Source organism: Gallus gallus, chromosome 7 (assembly GCF_016699485.2).
Source record: "Gallus gallus isolate bGalGal1 chromosome 7, bGalGal1.mat.broiler.GRCg7b, whole genome shotgun sequence".
In the NCBI taxonomy this organism is placed as follows: domain Eukaryota; kingdom Metazoa; phylum Chordata; class Aves; order Galliformes; family Phasianidae; genus Gallus; species Gallus gallus.
The window spans coordinates 27389045-27405154 of NC_052538.1; the positions used below are offsets into that span (position 1 = coordinate 27389045).

General features: G+C 45.6%; 1 protein-coding gene across 15 annotated transcripts in view; it reads left to right on the forward strand.

Moving 5' to 3' along the window:
• Window positions 1–16110, forward strand: part of KALRN (kalirin RhoGEF kinase) — a 446039-nt gene that overhangs the window by 356060 nt on the left and 73869 nt on the right. For 14 of the 15 annotated variants that reach the window (XM_015289974.4, XM_015289980.4, XM_040703547.2 and 11 more), the window contains 2 exons: window positions 5287–5316; window positions 6816–7062. In XM_015289974.4, coding sequence (XP_015145460.2) covers window positions 5287–5316; window positions 6816–7062 — 277 coding nt within the window. The remainder of the gene's footprint in view (window positions 1–5286; window positions 5317–6815; window positions 7063–16110) is intronic. The other variant, XM_015289978.4, reaches the window with a different exon arrangement.

Below are 16110 nucleotides of genomic sequence, written 5' to 3' on the forward strand. Positions count from 1 at the left end.
GTAGGCTGTCTGCCCTTCTCACCCTCTGCAACACTGTTTGCAGATGGGTTTGGAGCTAGTCATGCTGGCTTTTTCATTGAGGAAACACAAGTGGTATTTGTTCCATTTTGTGCTTCACTAGGGAAGGGAATAGGATCCAGGTATCGTCTCTCTTAAGCCAAGTGCCATGAGAAAACCTACGGTCTTAAAAGGTCAAACACGGACTGATTCTGTGCTTCAGTTTGTTGGGTGAAATAGAGTCTGGTCTCCTTTGTCTTCAGAAATACTTTTTACGGTGCATGTGCTGTTTAATTTTAGCTTTCTGTAGTCTTTATTTCTGGGGAAAAAAAGGCTCCAGAAATAACGCAGGCAGCTCCATTCAAGCTGTTCTGCACATGTCAGAAATGCTGGGGTTCCAAAGTCCAGCAGAGCCAGGATACAGTCGTCCAGTAGGGACTCCAGCAAGATCTGCTGGACATAAAAGAGTTGTGCTATTTGAAACCATAACACCAGATTTCCTTTCCGTTAGCATATTTATATGTCCCAAGTGCTATCTCTGTCTCTTCTTTCTGCTGTGGAATAACATACTGTATCTTGATTTATAGAATGCCAAGCATCCAGATGCCTCTTGTTATCTCCTCGCTGAGAGGAGCAAAACTGGTACATTAGGGCTACAGGCTGCCACCATCACCCCCACCATGTGTCTGACTAATGGCTTAAATACAAAGAAACCTCCCCGTGAAGCTCGGGAAGCAATCCTCTTCATCTGGTCAAACAGAACAAAGGGTAGGAAGCACCATCTCCAGCTTAAGTGCACATGGGTATTGGGGCCCGAGGATCAAGAAAGACTAGGAGATAAGCCAAGTATTCTCCACCAAACTTCTGAAATGAGCTCAATCTGGAGCAATTTTGCCCATCGCTGTGGATTATTCAGATTATAACACCTCTGTACCAATGCAATGAAGCACTCACCAGAAGTGCCAGAGCTCTCAGCTCAGCATCCCTCAGAGGTGCAGCACTTCTGCAGTTAGGAACATAGGTGTTTGCACTCCAAATAGACCCTGCTACAGCACAGTGAAACTAAAGCAGTTCTCCAGTACCGAAATTCCTCAAACGCTTCTTCTGGATGTGATGTCTCTCCCCCTAACCAGCAAAAGGAAAATCTCTATGGAATGACAGAAATTTTCACAAAGAACTCTACAAGGGGTGCATTTTTTAGTGCCTGTCTCCCAGCTAGAGTGACAGCTCTAGGTTTATTTCAGTGCAGACACAATCGGCGCCTAAGTGGTCTTATTCACTTCTTGTAATCTCTTGCTAAGGAGGCAAATCCCATTCTTTCTCCTGCTGCTGCTCTCACTCTCTTGAAATCGGCTGTTTAGGGTGACTAAATGCTTCTATCCAAAACTGGCTGTCATCCAAAAGCAGATGGGCAGAAAGCCCACAAGCAACAGCAAACTAGCAGTTTATATTAGAGCGCAGAGCTGCGCTACGCAGAAGGCTTTGTTTGAACGAGCAGAGCTCTGTGTGCTATTGAATATATGTAAATAACCAGCGAGCGTGCATTTCTACAATGATGCTGGCATATTTTAAAATACTTGAATATTCTCAGCAGCTCTTCTGACCCTGATGGATTCGTTCTCTGTTGCTGGTTCTTTTGAATGAAAATCAAATGTTGGCTTGGCATAAATAACTTCATGCCTACCTGAAATGCATTGGTTCTTACCTCCATCTTCAGGTGCTGTGCACTGCTGATTCTGTGGTTGTGAGTGGGAAATATATTGAAGAGGAAATGGAAGCATTCGAGGAGCAGAAAAAGGAAAAAGAGATCCATATGAAGAAATGATACGATACAGCACTTTAAAAACCAAAGTACATTGGATAATTCAGTATAGAGTAGAGCTAGGCGTGGTTCTTCATGTTAAAATGTCGTCTTAAAAAGCTTAATATTGCATGAGAGGATAGTTGTGCATTGCATACTGGCAGAGCATCTTTAGCAGTTGCAAGCCCTTAGGTGGACAAATGCCAGGCAGGTAGGAGCAGTGCCTACCCAGGGCTGTCATGGAGCAGCTGGCAGCACTGAAGCCCTGGCTATGCCCAGCTCACAGGGACTACCATGAGCACTGCAGGTAGCCGGGTCCGCTCAGTTATGTGCCCTCACGTGTCACAGTGTGGTTTATGAGCCCCTGTTACAAACTTAATACCTTAATTACAGAAAGACTAAAACCTTAATTATGGCACTGTGTCACAGAAGGGAAGATCATATACACCAGTGTTCTGTACCCTTGGAGAAACAACCACTGAGATGCTGCTGCTTTTGCTGGGCTAGCAGCTATTTATCCACTTACACTAGCACAAGAACTACAGTATCTCTATTACCAGTTCTCAGTCTCCCTGAGCTTGGACTTATGTTTCAGAATCACTGTGAGATCCACTGCAATTCTCCCATTTAAGTAGTGTTCAAAGCGTCCTTCTCAGGAGACCATCTTCCAAACCCCTGCTTACCCCATCAGGGAGCTATTAATTCCTCCTTTCTTTTAAACCAAAGTGGATTTTGTACTAGTTAACATCAATTTTAGCAGGAAGGAAGGACAGCCTGTGACCCGGTAGGTCTTTTCCACCTGGACTATAAAGATAAATGTGCCTCTGGTGTTCAGCCTTGCTTCCTCTGGCTGCTGCTCGATGGCTGAAAACTGAACAGATGCAGCGGTGGCCACGCACACATGCTGTGACACAGGAAATACCATCACACAGTCATCCTGCACTAACTGGTGCCTGCTGATCTCCGGAGCAGTCTGGATGTCCCCCCAGCAGGACATGTCCATGTCTGGGACCTTTTGGTGGCTTGCACTGCCTGCTCCCAAAGGCTGACAAGCACTCAGCTGGGTGCTCCCAAAAGAAAAACGTCCCATGTAAATCACAACAAAACTCATTTACCAGGGTCAGTGTGTAACATAGAAGGCTTCCATCGACGTTTAGAGTTTTGAGAGCAATGTTGTGCAGCAGATAGGGAAATTTTCAGTTGTTGAGCGGATGGGTCCCCACTCACATTGGTGACATAGAGCAAGACTCTTTCCTAGCACAGTTTTGAACTGTTTTAGCACATCCTGATGAAAACATTTACGTGCTGCATGGGTAATGATGCTCCTTAGCCCAGGCACAAGTGATCACAGAGGATGGGAGATGGTTTGCTGGTGGCAGGCAGCAGCCAGCACTGCAGCATGGGAGCAGGCTGGGGCTCATGCTAGCCCCAGGACACAGTGCACATTCTCTGTGGACCGCTTGGAGCCCTCCTGTTTCTTTTGTTCAGGGTACGTATTATGAAAAATTTCTTCTCAGAAAGAGTGGTCAGGCCTTAGCACAGACTGCCCAGGGAGGTGGTGGGGTCACCATCCCTGGAGGTGTTCAAAAACAGTGGAGATGTGGCACTGAGGGATGTGGTCAGTGGGCAGTATTGGTGGTAGGTGGGTGGTTGGACTAGATGATCTTAGAGGTCTTTTCCTACCTTAATGATTCTAAGATTCTATTCAATTATTCTTTCTAGCATTTTGCTATTTCGTTCTGCATTTCCTTTTCTTACTGATTTTCAAGCCATTGCTTTCTGTGTAATTCATTCCATTTGTCCTACTGTCAGGTCTTTCAGTTTTGCCTTTGCTCTGCAAAGACCTGCTGTATCACTGTTTTTATTTTAATGTCTCGTGAATTTGGCTGTACAGCACACCGGCAGACTGCTGTCTGGGTTTAAAATGTATCCACCCAATGGTTTTAATGGTCGATTTTATCACAAGAATGATAATAGTGAACATTATATGTTCAAATATGAAGCCATTTACCTGTGAAGTACAGCTGTAAGGGCATTCTCTATTTTCTTTCTTTTTCCAAACCAAATGCAATCCATGGGAGAAAGCAGCAGCCCATCCATTGCATGCTCAGAGGGAGAGAGAACCGTGATATCCTTCTCTGAGATTGGGAAGTTACTCTCCAAAAATAAATTAAGCCAGTCCGGGGAACACTGCATAGGTGAAAGGATTTCTGTCATCGAGAAGCAGGTGTATTTGCATTATTCCTAAATGACTGATAAACTGTATACATAATAGTGTAATACAGTCTTTTCTAGGGAGATTGCTTTGCTTTGCTGTGGGTTAATTTGGTCAGTACGTGTTCTTTGTGGTGTGGTGGTATATAAGACACAGAACAGGCACAGTGAATACCTGGAAGTCCTTTGCAAAAGGAAGAAATTTTCTTTCTGTTCTTTGTGGTCAGCACCTAAAACTCATCTGTGGGCCCCTTCCTGAGCTAAAGCACATCTGTGAAGTGTCCCCGCATAATTCCTCATGCCAAAGTTAGTGTCTATCCCTACAAATAAATCGTTTTACATACATCATCACTGTTCCAGCAGTGAGCTGACCACGGGCTGCTAGAGGGGCTGCTCACATCCAGTTCTCATCATGTTAAATAGCTATTTTTAATGAGATAGGAAGAACCATGTGCTTGGGGCTGGACGGCACACCTGCCTCCTCTGGGGGTATCACTTACAGGTGCTGCCCTCAGTGAGCCATCCACTGTGTCACAGGTGTTCAGCTATTTGGGGAGGGGCTGGCAAGGGCCCCAGGTTTGGGGTGGGCTGCCCTCCAGCTCACCATTATGATTTATTTTTCATAAGTCAACCCGACCATCTGAAAAAAAAAAAAGAAAAAAAAAACCCAAAAAGAAAGGTTTTGACCGCCTCAGCACATTCTCTGCCCTTACGGTTGGAAACGATGGATTGAAGGCTCCCATTTGAGCCTGCTGCTGCCTGCCCAGCTGCAGCACACTGCACCTCGCCAGCCCCTGCCTGAAGCCAAGCCGCGTGAATTCTTTGCAGCAAGAATCTGCGGTGTGATGGCAAACACGGACACCTAGTGGTCCTTCAGTGCAGGGCACGGCAGTGCTTTCAGTTGGTCTCTTGGATTTTTCTTGTGTCTTAAATGCACCGCACCAGATCGGGTCCCATATTGGATCAGAAAAAAAAAACTGTAATTCTCACATTATCCCATAGCAAAGAAACCTTAGCAGATATTACAGCAATATCTTATTCTTCCAATAGCTGTGTGTATCCCAGTTACAAGGACAGCATGTCAGAGCTTGCCGAATTGATCTCTTGTATGTTCCATCAGCTCGCTGAGCTCTTTCTGCCAGGATTAATGGTAGCACTCTGAATGGCCTCCAACAGCTGCCATGGTTTGCTTGGTTTGGTTGATTTTTTTTTTCTCCTATCTATTTACAAATAATCTTTCAGAGAATTATTTCCTTCTTCTTCCCCCAATCTAGCATTTCGTCTACGGCAGAGACACAGGACAGGTGAGAACCAGTCCTTGTCCACTGACCCCTTTCTGTAATTGTATATATTGCAACTGTGAATGGGATTTCTTTCATGCCTGCCTCATAAGACACACAAACCGTGGTGACACTGAGTGGAGAGAGTGCTGTTCCCATGGGAGTGTGCATTTGAGACTGCCTGGCCCACAATAAGGGATTTGGAGGTGGTACAGCTCGAGAGTGATGTCTGTAGGAATGGGTTTGCACTCCTAAGGGGCTCACCCACTCCAGCTGATGTGCAGGTCCCACTTCTCATTGAGTTCACATAGATATTAGGCACTGTACAACATTTCTCTCAGCTCAGTTGGATTTGCAAGTGGTTTATTTAAAAACGTTTTATAACGCACCTGTCTTCAGCTTTGTATCCCAAGAAAGTGAGGTTCGTGATATTACAGGGTTTTGAATCAGCTTTGGTTGCTGCTCAGTACCTTTTGAATCGGTGAGCTAATTCAATCAAATTTTATACTGGAATAAGGAGCTCAAAGGATCCTGCACGTTCCAGGAAGCAGGCAGCACATTGAGACGGACCCAGACAAGGGCCCCTGACGATAGGCAGGCAGCAAGCAATCCAGAGTTGTGCTCACACCTGTTTAGACACCTGCAAATCCAACCCTGAGGTCCAAATCTGTACGAAAACAAGCTTTGTTAGCCGTGCTGCCTGTGCAGTTGCTTTTTCTGCTTTGTTCTGCTGTATGCGCAAACGCTTCCATCCAGTCTCGGGTTATGTAGAGACCAAGGTTAAACAGAGACCAGTATTGTTCCTTGCATATCGCAGGGTGTGAGACTGAAGGATTGCCAGCACTCAGTATGGATGTAAAACGATACATTTATTCTTAGATACAAATCCTGGAAGTCAGCGTATCATCAGTCACTCTTCGTTTATATATTTACACCTCTGTTTTCCATCAGACAGCGTGGGAGGAGCTATTCTGATCTGCCTCATCAGGATTCCCTAATCTCCCAAAAGGGACCTTAGAGCAAGTTTGGGAAGAAGAGGGCAATGTTTTTTGTCTTGCAAAAAGTGGTAGCTGTGTCCTCACTGCGCGGTGGCATGCGGGAATGTGTCTGCCTTGTGCTGTAAGAGGGAGCTGGATTCGTTCTGCCATGAGGCACAGTGCCAAGGCTGTTGGCTGGGCTACTGCCAGGCTAGAAAGGCACCCCAGAAACGAAAGAGAAAAAAAAAAGCAAGGTTTCTGACGGGCACCCCCAGCTAGAAAATCGTGGCATTCAAGAGGCCGTGGGGTGGGTAGCTTTGATTTCTTACTCAGGCCCAACAGAATGAGTAAGAAGTAAAGGAAACAAGGGTCACAACGTGTTGAACTTTGGCAAAAGAAATGATTAACTTGGCTCCTAAGGAGCACAAAGCCTGCCTTTGCCAGTGTAAATATGATGCAAAGATGATAGCTTTCATTCTGCCCTCTCTAACTCCTTTTCCTACTCTTTTTTTTTTTTTTTTTTCTTTTTCCTTTGAACCTGGGCAGTTGTCTGGAGGGTGTGAACTAACCGTGGTGCTCCAGGACTTCACGGCGGGCCACAGCAGCGAGCTGAGCATTCAGGTGGGGCAGACAGTGGAGCTGCTGGAGAGGCCAAGTGAAAGGCCAGGCTGGTGCTTGGTGCGGACCACGGAGCGGAGCCCACCTCAGGAAGGCCTGGTCCCCAGCAGCGCTCTCTGCATTTCCCATTCCCGCAGCAGCGTGGAGATGGATTGCTTCTTCCCTTCAGGAAAAGGTAGGCAACAGCCTGACAGGTGTTTGGGATTGTTTTGGATTTCCCCTCTTGTATCGTGTAAGCTGCTTGGGCTGCTTTGGCAGTCAGCGTGGGCAAAGGGGCGTGTAGTCATTGAGTGAGTTTTGTTACTCAGTCTCTGTGGGTCAGCACAGCACCAGCCCAGCTCCATCCCATGAATCAATGTTTGTATGTCTATGTCTTTTGCTGCGTGGCAGTCGTTACTGTGTTGAGATGCAGGATAAAAATAAGACACAAGGATCGCTTTCAGTGCCTAAAAGCTGAGATGGAGGGGGAAAAAGCCAACATGGGGGGAAAAGAATGCTGTATATACACACAGCATGCCCTAAGTTGTGGACATGTTATGAATTCAGCAGTGCACATTAATGCATGGTATTTCACTATGTCCCCACTGCCCACCTATGATTGCAAACAAGCCACCAGTAAGTACTGGTACACCAGGCTGACTGGTGAACTGGAGATGGTGAGTGTACTGATATGGTACAAGAGGTAAAGCAGGTGTTACAATCAGAGTGTGACAAAACATACATCACCCTGAGAGGCTGGGCCTTGACGTCAGTTTGCATGGAAATGACCTGCCCTTTCCTACAAACACCTGCTCTGAGTGTTGAAATATTGTTTGTCTCCGGTGGTGTCTGTGGCCTATTCAGTTGGTGTCATGTTCTGAGCGCTGTGTGTCCCATGCATCACATCCGTGCAGCCAAAGATGCAGGAGGTGCCCCGTATTGCTGGAGTGGGACCTGCTCCATTCAGGGTGGCCAGAGCAGGTTCCCATAGGGCTGCGTTCCTGTCACAATCAGGGCAAGGGGAATGGCTCCTCTAACATCCTGCTCCCTGCCTCAAACCTGCAGCCTCAACTGGCTTTATAAAGTTGTTTATTTTTTTCCCTCTTTGTTAGGGGAAGTAGAACTTGATCCTTCTTCGTTTGGACAAGTTAAGCTTTGTGGTTTTGCTTGTTTTGAGAAAAAGCATTGAAATGGTGCTCTCAGTTCCCTGCAGGCAGGGAGCAGGGAACATTCAGGGCACTGCAACAGCCCCGGAGTCATTTTGCCTTAAAAAGCACAGGAAGGAGTAGGGGAAATGCTGGCTGTCCCCACTGCCTGAGGTGCAAACTCCAGCGTGCCCATGTCACTCAGACCTGCCACACCTGGAGCCTGGCCTGGCCATTGGCTTCTCCAAAGGCCATGCAGAGCTCTGGGAACCACAGCCACACCTCCCTGCAGATTACAGCCGTGAGTAAGCAGGTAAAGCCGAAATTCAGCCTGGCAGAGCGGGCAGAGCCCAGCGTGACGTGACTCACAGGAAGCACAGGAACGTGTCTGCTGGGTGCAGGCCATGGCATCAAGACAGTCAAGGACACTGTGAAAGGCCACGTGGCATGGAGTAAAAGGAAGCTGGCAGTCCCAAGGAGGATAGAGGCAGGGCGGTGGGGAAATCGGGCTGCCTGAGCACAGCCCAGCCAGGCCGCAGGGCATGTCATCCTGCTAGCTTGCTGAGCTGGCCCACGTGCTCCTCCTGGCAGGTGCAGTCAGTCTGGGGCTGGTCCAGCCACGCATTCATGGCCTTTACTTCCTCCCATCTCCTTCCCCTGCAGCCTCCGTTTTCTTCCTGCACATGCCAAACCCGTATCAGGGAGCTTCGGCACTAATGGGATCTCCAGAAGTGATGCTAGACGTTATAAAAATAACTGTCCAGCTTACAGTTTTGGCTGCTGTACAGCAAATAGGTTCTTCTGGGTCTAATCAGCTGTCCCTCCATTTGGGAGAACAGGAAATTGTTTAAACTGAATAAACAGATGCATGGAATAAAGAAAGGGGAGTAAGTGTGAAGGGGGAAATGCACTAGCCTCTGGAGCCTGCCAGTCTCATGAGGTGCTGCAAGGATTAGCATCGTACGTGGCTTCTGGCTATTCAGACTTGTGTCCATCTCTGTTTCCAGTATCTTTCGGCATGGTTTGGATTATGAACCTCTTGGTCTAAACTTCCAAAATGTGTGGCCTTTCTCTACAACGCAGGGCAAAGGCTGACACATCTAATGTGAACACCAAGTAGTCTTCCCACATCTGTTTCAAATATGTAAAGAAATACAGCTGCGGAATAGGCTGGATTTTGCTTGCAGTTACCAAGACATACAATTCTTTGCTTTACAAACACTGCAATTTCAAGAATAGAAAATATCTGTATGTAAAAGGTAGCACTCCTAATGGTAAAATTTGCCAGCTTTGATGTAAGAATACGGAGTTTTGACAAATATCTTAAAATAGTTGCATCTTCTTGGTGCAAAATAATAAATTGCTGTTTTGTCCTAAATGAATTACTGTGAACTATAAACATAAAACACACTTGTGAACATAGGCTCAATGAAGGTACCTACCATCCCTGAAATGAGAGAGAAAAGAAGCACCTGAACCATCAACACCTGGACAGAACGCTATCCATGAAAGCCACTGGAAATACAAAATCAAAGTTCACTACTGAACATGTGCTCTGGTTCTCTTCCTATTTCGTTATTTTTTACGCTATTTCTTTAAAAACAGTTGCATAACGTCAGAGAACAAACCCCAAATAGAACATTTCCTATGTTTCATAACGAAGTATCTTTGCAGATTTCTCATGCAGTTGTTCAGTGAAAGTGCAGAGATGTCAAGGATCAGTCTCCCAGCCTTCCGTCCCACTTCTGGCTGTGTTCCTGTAGAGGATACACACTTAGTTTTTTCATGACTTGACTACAGCTCAGAGCCCCATAGAGCCCTGCCTGTTCTTGCTTTCCACTGATCTGACAGTGTTTGCAATTACCCTCTGTAAAAGGGCAAACAGGTTTCTGGGATTCACCTTACATAAATATTTTATGGGTGACTGAGTAAAAAGAACTGATCTGCAGTCTCTGTTACTGTATTTGAAAATTTATATATATTTTTTCATTACTGGCATTCCCTTGGAAGGAAAAAGAAAGACCTGTGGCACTAGGAATGAAGCTCTGTTTGAACTGTCTCATGGGGCTAATTACAGGGAAACCGTGACTTTCATTCCTGTCTCTTTTACTCTATAATTGAGCTCTAAGGTATTAAACTATAAATTTCAAATTAAGAGAGAAATCTGCACGGATGGAAAGCAACCTAATGACCTAGTCAATATTCATTAAGCACACTGGCGTATTCCTGGTATCAGCCTACTAGCTTCAACTGAGTGATTCCATATTTGTACTTGGCCCATGAAACGTTTAGATGAAACCTTGATCTCACAGCCCTTGTCCACTCACTCAGCATTTTTTGCTGTAAAATCAAAGTCCCAGTGTAGTTCAAAGGCTAGTTCTTACAGAAATTTTAAGCAATTTCCATCACCAAAGAAAAAAGGTGTTAAAACAATAGGGCTTTATGGGACTAGGTTTAGGCTGATGATATGCGAAGGGACCCCGCTCAGGGCCCCAAACCAGATCCTGCCTGTGGGATGCTTGTGTCTGGTCCATCTCTCTGGAGGAGATGAGGAACATATTGTTTTAAGATGCTACGCAAACATCTTGCTGCGCAGGCAGATGGCCACTTAACAGCGGGGTTTTGGTGGCAGTGGTGGGTCCTTGCAACAGCAAATTGAGCAATGGTTGGGTGTCTTCCAACCGCGCAGGAACATAGGCCTCACAAGGTGTCTGTTAGCAGGGTGAACAACTTCCCAGCTGGATCCTGCTGGCCTGAGTGCATCAGCTGTGATACCATTAGACTTTGGGCAGGAGGGCCAGTGGTTTGGGTGCTGCTCATGGGACAGGCTCTACATTTAGACAACCTACCTGATTCCATGGCCAGGGAGAGCCTACAGCTGGTGGGGGTGATTGCAGGCTGGGCTGTAAAATAAAGAAGCAGAGGAAGGGTGAATAGAGTCCTGTGAGAAGAATAGCATCAGTGCAAATGAAGTTGCCCTGAAACCTGCATTTTTGTGCCCATTTCTTGTGGGAAAGAGCAGATGAATAAATGGATTAGCGTGCAAAGCCAGTGAGGGTAATGTGGCTCTTGTTGGGGTTGTAAGTCTCTTTTCTTCAGACCCTGACCTCAGAAGAGTAACTACATAGGAAAAAACATAATTGTTTCTTTCCATGTCTTGGTTTTTAGGAATATCTTGAATCTTAGTAGTGAAAAAGAGCCAGGGCTGCTTTTACTGTGTCCCCGTTCCTGTGGAGTATTAAACTGTGATCTGCACTGGCTCATGCGCTTTTTCTTTTGCCTTTTAAACAATCTTTGTTGTAAAACATATTCTATAGTAATGATTCCTGATTTCTTGGGAGAGCTGTGTGAGGACGATTCAGAAGTTTTAGTGCACCGCATTAAACCTTCAGTCGTCCTTGTGGTGGCTGAGAGATTGTTTTTGTTTTTGAAAGCCTTAATTAAGAGCAGTCGATTAAACTGTTTGTAAGGCTTCAAACTAAAGGAAACATTTTATTAGGTAACAGTTGATTTAACTGGCACGTAAACAGGGGTTTTCATTATACAAGCAGTCTTCAGGTTCCCAGTGTCAATATAAATATGCAGTACTTAAATAATAATAAAAAAAAACCACAACAGACTCTCACCTCTGTTCCTAGTACTGTTCCAACAGGGATGTTCAGAGTCACAATTTCATTGTATAGTCGTTCAAGAGATGTCACATGAACCCCTCCTGCTGGCTTTTGATGCCTCATGATATCCTTGCTACAAGTTCAGGACATGGCTTATGTAGAACAACCCCATCAGGAGAGCTCTAACTGCATTTTCACTCCTTTTCAATTATGGTAGAGCAGCTGGAAACCAGTCAGCTAACCAGCATGGTGTAACACAACATCTCTCTATGGGCCAGCACCAAGTGCTGCCAGGACCCATTTTTGGCTACTCCTCTACCACAATATACCTGGAAAAAATAATAATTCTAAGACAGAGATGAGTGTGACTCCATGCAGTTGTGAAAGGAATGGAAATAGAAGGATGAGAGAACACCAGACTGCTTTGCTATTTCAATCAGGTTGCCTTTATGTTTTGTTGTTTGTTTGTTTTTTTTTCTCCTGTATCTTCCACCTCTCTCCAACAATGGCTGTTTGGCTTCACTTTCATGGGTGTTTACAGCTTCTTCCCACCAATTTGCTCCTTTCTCCCTTAGTGGGCAATGGCTGCTCAGGTGCTGGAAAGGTTGGTGATACCTCACTCCCATATCTACTATTATCTTTTGATCCTTGGATTCTGTACTTTCTCCTACCTCATAGTCATCCCATGGAAGAAGTCAGATACCTATAAAGTGTCCATTCTTAACATGTTCTCCTGGACTCCATTATCCCTCCACATTATGTGAGAGGTCTGGAGCAAAAGCCTTATGAGGAGCAGCTGAGGGAACTGCAATTATTTAGTCTGGAGAAGAGAAGACTTAGGGGAGACCTTATAGCTCTCTACAACTACCTGAAGGGAGGTTGTGGTGAGGTCGGCTTCTTCTCCCATGTAACTAGTGATGGGACTGGAGGGAACAGCCTCAAGTTGCACCAGAAGAGACTCTGGTTGGACATTAAGAAAAACTCCTCCAAAAGAGTGGTCAGGCACTGGAATGGGCTGCCCAGGGAGGTGGTGGTGTCACCAACCCTGGAGGTGTTGAAGAAATGTTTAGATGTTGTACTGAGACATGGTTTAGTGGGGAAATATTGGTGATAGGTGGAAGGTTGGACTGGATGGTCTTGGAGGTTTTTTCCAACCTTGGTGATTCTATGATTCTATAATTCCATGATTCTAGCTCCAAAATAGTACAAAAAGAGCAAGTATTTAACTACCATTGGCAATGTGGGTGATGAGATGTGGGTTTTGTTGCTTTTAAGAGGTAGACCAAGAGAAGCCTGAGAGAATGAGTGAATAGGGACATTCATATTGCTATGACTGTAGTTCTGCCAGAACTTTTAGCTGTATATTAGTACACCAACAATATGCAGCTCCACAGGGAGTCTCAGCAGCTGCAAGCCATGGAGGCAGGTTGCATTCAGGCTGTTGGAGCCATGATCTGGTGGCTTGTGAGTGTGTCATGGTTTTGTGCATAAAACTGTGGCAGAGTGACATGGTGGTTTTTTTGTTTTGTTTTTGTTTTTTGTTTTTTGTTTTTTTTAATATGGCATTCCTAGATATTTAAAGCTAAGCTTCAACCACGCTGATTTGTTTAGGACATATCAGGTACCAGTGAAGTCAATTGCACTTATTGCTTCAGCTGTTCTGTTATCTAATCAAAGCCAAAGTCCTCCAGTGCTCTACCTGGAACTCTTTTTTTTTTTTTTTTTTTTTTTTTTTTGGAGGAGTACAATTTAGACAAATGCTATGATAAAACAGGAAAGGCTATTTTGGGGGAAGTTGCTTTGCTTTTTTTCAGAGGATTTTTATTATTTTAAACACAGGAGTGTTTGTTTAAAAGAGAGAAGGCCTGCAACTTTTCTTGTTTACTTTGCCTTTGCTTCCCTTTCTGACAGGGGGTATAACTTTATCCACCTAATCCCCAGACAGCTTAACCCCAAGTTTCAGTGTACCATGGCCATGCTGTATTTTGTACCGAGAAAGGAAAAAATGGGGCTGGGATTTAAAATGCTGTGGTCAGCTGAGCTCATCAGGAATGTCAAAGAATTCAGCACTTGGTCTGGCAAAGAAACTGGGGGGAAATTCAGCAGTGATATAGAGAGAGCTATAATCCACACCTTCTGAGTCACAAAAATCCTATCAGAAGAGTTAGATGTTTGGACACATCAGTGTGTCTTGGGGCTGATTCTGCTTATTAATGTGGGACCCATCCATCTGCTTTTCCTGCTCTTTCAGCCATCCCTGTCACAGGTCACCCTCACTGTGCGTGTACCAAGAGCAGCTTGGAGAGTACAGCAAACAAGCAGAGTACAACATTAAACTGGACACAGTTCAGTAGCTGATATTGCATAAAGGTCGAGGCACCTGAGCTGGCACTCCTGTCTGGCGGTGGTCTGACAGCTTTATTATTGTGCAACTTGTGCTCAGTGCTCTAATGCAGAGCTTACAGCACTTTTGGGACCTGTGCTTAATTTGGCTAGGAGGCTTTCAGAAAATTGGGTTTCCTGGTAGCAGGTAATATATCGATCACTTGTACCTCTTCATTAACATACTGGCACCAGCGTCCTAGACTCTGACTGAGTATGGGGTAGAATTGCTGCCTATCAGGATAAGAAATCATTCTGCTTTTAGAATCAAATTAGTCAGCCAACTAAAAACCAAGAAGAGCTGGCAGGGAAAGCAGAGAAAGCCTCAGCAAAAGTGAAGTGCAGGAACTGAACTCTGTGTGAGTTTGTAGGAAGATAGAAACGTTTGCATTTCAGAGGGTTAAGCACTTCTCTCTGCAGGAGAAGATAGCCATGGTATACCGCTGCCATGGAGATGGCCGTGGTATATCATTGCCATGGAGATGGCCATGGTATATCGCTACCACAGAAATGGCCGTGGTATATCGCTGCCATGGAGATGGCCACGATATATCGCTGCCACAGAGATGGCCATGGTATATCGCTGCCACGCAGCTCCTGTCAGCACTACGCTGAGTGCTGCTCATGAGATGGATATGTCCAAAAGCAAATATCTTCCTTCTTAGGATGAAGAGTCATTTGTTTCCTGCAGATATGTCTGTTGACTTTTTGGTGAAGCAGTTTTTGGAAGGGGGTGTGGTTATTTATTTCAGCATTTGTGTTATATGGAGAGAGAGTGGCTTGGTCAGTCTAGGGTGGGATGCTCAGCAGGCTGAGCGCACTGGGCCTTCCCATCATGAGCTGGAGCTGTAGGGAAGGGAGAGAGGGAAAGCAGCTCTTGGGAGTCCCTCCCAGACTCAGCACCGCATTTCCTCCCACAGCCTCTGGGGATGACTGGGGTCAGAAATTCTCAATGGCCTCCTAGATCTCTTGCCTGGATTCCCAGCCATCTTTCCAAGGCCGGGGCCATGCACAAACCTCCTTTCCTGGCTGTGTAGTGACAAATGTAGTGGGTGACCTAGATTCTTGGATGAGGTTTGAGGGTGAGGGGGGGTGCCCAGCCTTCTCCTCGTAAATGATCCATCTGAGAGGGAACAACTTGGGAGTAGTTCAACTGTGTATACATGGACAGGCGAGACTGCACTGGTCCCATTTTCCCATCTTGTCTTCAAAGATGTGCTGGAAAGGGAATCTTTATTTTTTGTTGTTCACATATTGATGTCCCAGCTGTTGTGACATCACAAAAGACAAATATAGTTCTACTAAGTAAATACTATACTTTTGGCTCATTAAGCAGGACCACTTCTTGGGGGTAATTTGGGCTGTGCAGCATCTGTATTGCCTGGGGAAAACCAGAGGAATCTCCCATCAGAAGGATCCTAAGTGAGGAAAGGCTTGTTCTGCCTAGTCCCCAGTTTTCCATGTGATCCCAGCATGTGTCCTTTCATAAAACATCTGTGCTCTGCCTTCTCTTACTTGAGCAGGGTCAGTGCAGTGAGAGGAACCTTTGAAAGGGACTCCATGAGAAGCACTGATCAAGCCTGAGCAGTAGTTGTACTGAGAAAGGACCCAGGCTCCTGTTGTGTGCCACTGAGGTTCAGGAAACGAGGTCAGATTGGGTATTATACAGTTACCCAAGAGAGGGGACACCTATTGAGAATGTTCTGAAATCAATGTTTGTTTCTTTTTACGAGCTGCCCAGAGACCTCGTAGATGCCTTCTGTTTCTTTGAGGTATGGTGCCCGAGCTCATTGCATGCACCTGAGCAAGTGGGTAGAGTAGAGTTCAGTTTGCAGCATGAGGTTTGTGCTCACTCTGACCTGAAGCCAGCAGCCATAATATCTCCTTGTCTCTGCCCCACTAGTGAAAAACAAGCAGCCCACAGGAAGGGTATAAATATAGCTCCTTGAGCAGAATCTGTTTCCTCTGCATTTGGTCGTGTGTCTTGAGATCCATGCAGCGCAGTGGGAAGGGGGGAGTTGTTCTGGAGCACTTGGCCCAGAGAGCCAACAGGAAGGTCATTGGCCGCCTCTGCTGCAAGAGCGACGGGAGCATGTGGATGGCTTG